Source organism: Priapulus caudatus, unplaced genomic scaffold, assembly GCF_000485595.1.
Source record: "Priapulus caudatus unplaced genomic scaffold, Priapulus_caudatus-5.0.1 Scaffold932, whole genome shotgun sequence".
Taxonomy (NCBI): domain Eukaryota; kingdom Metazoa; phylum Priapulida; class Priapulimorpha; order Priapulimorphida; family Priapulidae; genus Priapulus; species Priapulus caudatus.
Window position 1 is genome coordinate 30,835 of NW_014577993.1, and position 7,206 is coordinate 38,040.

At 39.5% G+C, this 7,206-nt stretch overlaps 1 protein-coding gene across 1 annotated transcript in view; it reads left to right on the forward strand.

Moving 5' to 3' along the window:
- The first annotated feature begins 5,520 nt into the window (after positions 1-5,520).
- LOC106814495 overlaps positions 5,521-7,206 on the forward strand; it is a 2,522-nt gene continuing 836 nt past the window's right edge. Inside the window, exons 1-3 of the mRNA XM_014818807.1 lie at positions 5,521-5,818; positions 6,311-6,518; positions 6,809-6,973. Coding sequence (XP_014674293.1) covers positions 5,589-5,818; positions 6,311-6,518; positions 6,809-6,973 — 603 coding nt within the window. The 5' untranslated portion in view covers positions 5,521-5,588. The remainder of the gene's footprint in view (positions 5,819-6,310; positions 6,519-6,808; positions 6,974-7,206) is intronic.

The window sequence follows — 7,206 nt, forward strand, 5'->3', positions numbered from 1 at the left end:
ATAAACATACAACATCATTAAGAAAGCGTGAAGGAAGTGAACAGATAGAGAGCTTGGGTAGACACAACAACGGAACATAAAAACATACAAAACTATATTAAAGGAAAAGGATGAAGGATGTTGACAGAATAGGAGAGAATAGACACACAGACAACATTAAACAATTACAAACTATAAGAAGTATTTTTGGGGAACAGGAGTGACAGAAATCAGAGAGGATAGACCAACAGACAAAATAAAACATAAACAAAACATTAGAGGTGAAGGATAGTGGACAGATACTAGAGAGATTAGACACACAGACCTAAATAAATCATACACAACAATTATATGGTGAAGGAAGTGAATCAGATATGAGAGATTAGACACCACAGAACAAAATAATACAATAACAACATGTAAAGATAGAAGGAGGTGGACAGAATAATGAGAGATAGACAAGAGACAGACAAATAAAACATACAAAACTTAAGGTGAAAGGAGTGAAACAGATAGATGAGGATAAGACAGACAGACAATCAAACAATACATAACATTTAAGGTGAGGATGTGAACCAGATATGAAGAGAATAGACAGACAGACAAATAAACATTACAAACATAGAAATGAAGATAGAAGGAGTGGTCAGATAGCAGAGATAGACACCACACAGACAAACTAAACATACAAACATTAAGGTGAAAAGAGACCGATGGACGAAATAGAGAGAATAAAGACTAGACACGAACAAGTTAAACATACAAAACATTATAATGATGAAGGAAAGAAATAAAGGACAAAGATAGAAGAGATAGACATCACAGAACAATAGACATACAAACACATTAAGAAGAAGTGAAGGAATGTGGCAGAATAGAGGAGCATAGACTAGACAGCATAATTAAACTACAAATCATTAAAGAACGTATGACAGGAGGTGGACAGTATAGAGAGATAGACACACAGGACAACATAATACATACACATACAGTAGTAAGGCTGATAAGGAGGGGTAACAGAGTAGGGAGGATAGCGACACAACAAGTAAACATACAACAGTTAAGTGAAGGAGTGATACGTATTAAGAGAGATAGACAGACAGACATATCATAACATACAAACATGAAGAAGTATGATCAGGATTGGTCATGTTAGCAGAGAATTAGACACACAGGACAAATAAACACTACAAAACATTACGGTGATGGAGTGGACAGATATGAGAGATAGACACACAGATACAAATAATACATTACAAACATTTAAGAAGGTGAAGGATTGTCGAACAGACTAGAAGATAAGGATAACACACAGAGCAAATAAAACATTACCAAACATTAAGGTGATAGGAGTAACAGATATGAAGATAGGATCAGACAGATCGAAATAAACATACAAACATAAGAACGATGAAGGGATGTGGTCAGATAGAGAGATAGACATCACCACGGACAATAGAAATACAAAACATTAAGAAGATGACAGGAGTGAACAGATAGAGAGTATAGACGAACAGGACAAAATTAACATACAAACATTAAGAAGCTGTGAAGGAGTGGACAGATTAGATGAGATAGACACACAGTACTAATTAACACATACAAGCATTATTGAAGGACACGTGAACAGTTTAGAGAGATAGCATGACAGACAAATAAAACATACAATACTATGAAGGAAGATGAAGGACGTGTCAGATAGAGAGATTAGCACACAGCAAATAGAATACAAACATGAGAAGGTGAAGGAGTGGACAGACTAGAGAGTATAGACACACAGACAAATTAAACATCACAAAATTATAGGTGAAGGCAGTGGACAGACTAGAGGATAGACACAAGGACAAGATATAAACTATTTACAAACATTAAGGGGAAGGATCGTGAAACAGGATAGAGAGATGACTACACAGACAAATAAACCATACAAACATTAAGGTGAACGTGGATCGTGAACGAGATAGCAGAGATTAGACACACAGGACAATGACATACAAACATTTAGGTGAAGGTGTGAACAGATAGCAGAGCATAGAACACACAGACAAATAGATCATGACAAAGCCATCTAAGGTGTAAGGATGTGAACAGATAGAAGAGATAGACACAGCAGCACAATATAAACATACCAACAATTAAGCGTTGAATGGATGTGAAAGAGTAGAGAGAAGTACAAACAGACAAATAAACATACAACCATTAAGAAGTTGAAGGAACGCTGAACGATAGTAGATGTATTAGATCACACAGTACAAATAAACATACATAAACATTAAGAAGATGTCAAGGGAGGGACCGAAGATAGAAGAGATGACACACAGACAAATAAACATACCAAACATTAAGAAGCCGTGAAGGCACGTTGAACAGATTATGCAGATGATTTAGACACCACGGATCAAATATACATACGAAACACATTAAGAGGAAGGTACCGGTGCAACAGATTAGATAGATAGACACACAGCAAATAGTACTATCAAGCATAAGGTGAGGCAGTGGACAGATAGAAGCAGATATGACACAGCAGTACAAAGTATAAATACAAAACATATCAAGGCTTGAAGCGAGTGACATGATGGCCAGAGAATAGACAGCATCAGAACTAAATTAAACATACAAACAATGAAGAGTGTGAAGGAGTGGGGCGAACGCAGATAGAGAGATCAGACACAACAGACAAATAAACATACATAACTATTAAGGTGAAGGAGTGGAAGATAGAGAAGTATAGACCAAGATAAAGTATAACATACACAGAAACATGAAGAGGTGTAAAGGATGTGAAGCAGATAGAGAGATAGACAGTCACAGACAAATTAAACATACAGAACATTAACAGGTGTAAGGATGGGAACACGCATAGAGATGATAGACGTGGGACAGACAAATAAACATATCAAACATAAAGAAGGTGAAGGAGCTGAAAGCATAGAGAGAGTAGACAGACAGACAATATAACACTTACAACTATTAAGGTTGGAGGACCGTGACAGATAGAGCATTGATAGACAGAGCAGTACAAATAAATTTTATTACAAACATTAGGTGTAAGGACTCGTGAACGCATGATGAGCAGGATAGACCAGACAGATCCAAATATAAACATACAAACATTAAGGAAGGTGATAGGACGCTGAACAGACTAGAGAGCTGAGACAGGACAGCACAAATAAACATACAAACATTAAGTAAGGTGAAGGAGTATACAGCATAGCAGAGATTAGACACACAGTACAACATAAACATACAAATCATTAAGGTGAATGGAGCGTGAACAATTAGAGAGATTAGACAGACAGACAAAGAAATGCATACAAACATTAGAATGTGAAGAGTGACACAGATTAGAGAGATAGACAGTACAGAAAATAAACATACAAACATTAAGAAGGTGAGGAGTGTAACAGATAGATGAAGATATGACACATCAGATCAAATAATACATACAAACATTAAGAAGATGAAGGATGTGGTGTACAGGATACGGCTAGAGATAGACACGAGACACAATAAACACTAAACATTGTAAGAAGATGAAGGGTGAACAGATAGATGACAAATAAACATACAAACATTAACGGTTTGAAGCGAGTGAACAGGTATACGAGAGATTAGACAGACAGACAAATCATATAATCATCACAAACATGAATGAAAGATGAAGGAGTGGACAGATAGAGAGATAGACTACACAGACAAATAAACAGTACATAACCATTAAGGTGTCAATGGAGTGGAACAGATAGAGAGTATAGACACCATTCAGACCAAATACGAACATACAAACATTAAGGGTGATAATGGAGTCGGACAGATACGCATGAGACAGACACTAGACAAATAAACATTACAAACCATTAAGAAGATGAAGGATGTGTAACAGATTAGAGAGATAGACAGCACAGACAAATAAACATACAAATCATTAGAAGTATGACAGTGAGTGAATCAGTAGAAGTAGATAGGACAACACAGACAAATTATATACATACACCATTAAGTGTGAGAGTCGAACAGGATAGACGAGATAGACCACACAGACAAATAACATACAACTATTAAGGCTGAAGGTGTGAAACAGGATAGAGTTAGATGACAGACAGACAAATCAGACTACAAAGCATTAACTGGTGAGCAAGTCGATACACTATGAGAGATAGTAACTACAGACAATTAGACATATCCAAACTATGAGGTGAAGGATATGAACAGATAGAGAGATAGGGGGGAACCAACAACAGGGGGGATCAAATCATAACAATAACAAACATTAGAATGCGTGAAAGGAGATGAAACAGATAGAGAGATAGTCAAACAGGGAAATAAAACATAAAACATTGTAAAGTAGGTGAAGAGACTGGGGATGCCCTGTGACAGATTAGTGAGAGCATACGCAGCACAGACCACAATAGATCATACAATACATTAAGGCTGAAGCGAGTGACAGATAGATTTGATGATTAGACACCAGATCAATATTAAACATACAATACATTAAGGTGCAAGGGTGATACAGATAGAGAGATAGACGCACAGTACACAATAGACTACAATACATTAAAGAAGGTGAAGGCAGTGTACAGATCAGTGAGAGTAGATGAGCACACAGACAAAATAAACTACAACATTAAGCATGAAGGAGGGAACAGTATAGAGAATAGAGCACACAGACAAAGATAAACATAACAAACATCTAGTGAAGGACGTGGACTAGATAGAGTAGACAGCAGCACACGGACAAATAACATACATAACATTAAGGGTGAGTGAAACAGATAGGTAGAGCATAGCACATCACGACAATATCTTAGACATACAAACATTAGAGGTGAAGGTAAGTGCGACAGATAAGAGGAGATAGTTACAGACAGTCCGATGAACGATATGCGATAATACAATAAAGAAAGGATTGGAGTTATAAAATGCACACAGAGAGACAGACAGACAGACAGACAGACAGATGGAGAGGGGTCGGTGGCTACCTTAGATCGACAGCGATCACTTCCTCATAGTAACCATCCTGTGCGAATATCTCCTCTCCCTCGATGACCGCGCAGTCGTTCGCTATCAGTCGTATAGTAGGCGGCGCGGCCCGGGAGCCTGCACTGCCGTTTGCCATGCCAGGCCATCAAGTAGCACAGCGATCGAATGGAAGAATGATGTCTAGTTATGCTTAACACCAGACACTTGCATCAGCTATGGGAGAGGAGGGTTAGGAAGCTCTCTCTTTCCTTCGCTCTCTCTCTTTCTCTTTTTTTTTCCTTCTCTTTCTAGTATGCATGATGTGAAGGTATGGATATAAGAGGAGAGGAGTCAGGAGTGGATAATAGAGATCTATTAATACTTACTAATAGTAATACTTATAAGATTTACTAATAGTAGATTTATTATATACTCCTGGTATAGTATTAGTAATATAGTGGAGGCGTGACTGGGAAATCATTCATCATTGCTGCTGCAAGGGAGAGGAATTCTTCATTCGTTCCAGCGTTTGCTAGAGTGGCATCGTAGGTTCGAGGGCATGCGAATGGATTTGAGCGAAAATTCAAACGTGTTTGTCTTCAATTCAGTTTGTCGGTAATTGCATAGCTGGTATCTCATCGAATATGCTCTCAAGTATTTCTTATGAACCTTTAACACAGGAACGCACAGGTTTTACTAATGCAGCATCAGTTTTAGACCAGCTGTGTGATACTCTCAGTCTGTGTGCGATGTGTGATTCTCTAAGGACCCTTTCATGTGTTTTGCAGGTCGTAGGTGGCGCCAGTAGCAGAGTGTTGGGTGGCGTTCTGACAGTATCATCAAAGGCTATCCAAACCCGCCCAGAGAGACAGTCGTACGTGCAAACATTGAATTATAGTCACATATACATACGTATATGCTAACATTACAAATTTGTTTGACAATAGACAAGTTTTATGTCAGTTTCTATTGGGTTTTGACAAGATCTCATTGCTGTATACTTTCATAACTTTCTCATTTATAAATAGTATATCAATTACAAAGTCATAAGTTCACTGCAGTATTGGAAGTTGGTGGTTTACTCCTCACTTACGTGACTGTAAAACCAAATGTCCATCAACCGGTCAGTCAAACCTGTGTTAACGACAGATAAATCTATAGTCTATACAATTGATAAATTGTCTATAAGGTCACATTTCCAATGAGTGACCTTTGAGTGACCCGTATTATATACGGTTTTAACTGTGATACAGTGCCTTCCGAACAAATGCTACGACAGAGAAATATTATCCGATATAATTTATAATTTAATATTACTATTATAATTAATTAATTATTCGGTAAAATATTATTCTTCGTACTCCAGTTTCAGTGAGCAGAGTGAGTTGATGCACCCTGGATATCATCACTGGCTGGGTGTTCCTACTCCCACAGCCACCATCACACATCAGCCAGATACCCCAACCCAGGTGGCAGCACAGGTATCACCACAGAGGGCGCCACAGGGCCAGGCGGCGATGAAGCAGGGAGGTCGAAGGGTCAGCATGCTGTCTACGCTGAACGAACGGGAGCAGGTGATTAATACTTAATTACAGATAATCGTTAACGCATGACAGGTGAACTTCAAGTAGACAACAGGTAATTCGTAAATAATAACAGGTAGCTATTAAATAATAACGGGTGAATAAATATTCATTTACGACGTGTGATTGTTCATTATTAATGCCGTGCTATTGGCAGGAGAGCAATAGCGGTCGTTCGTCTGCCACGCGTCCTCCCCATATACGATGACGTATCTTTAAGAGGAGACTGCACTGCCCCCTGGTGGAGCGCACGCTCTAACCGCCGCGTCGCGTCGTTGCAGGCTCAGGATGAGAACACGATGCCGCAGATCAGGAACGAGAGAACGCCCCCTGGCGGCGGCGGCGGCGTGGGGTCCGCGGCGGCGGCGTCGCTGTCACCGCATAACTTCACTCTCCCGCCGATCGAACGCAACGGTGATGTCAGCGCGAGTGACAAACCTCATCGGGTACGCCCGCGCGCCGTCGTCGAAACCGCGACAAGCGAACATCCGATTCGTGAACCCCCGACCACTTTGTGGCGACCACGTTTTACCGCGTCTTTTTATCACATTTCTTTATCACATTTTTATACCACACATGGTCATCGTATGCGGTGAGCAATGCGTCCAGGGCCGTACGCAGCAGGGGGGCAGCAGGGGCAGTTGCCCCCCTTAAAGATTTTCAGAGTATGCCTTTTAAT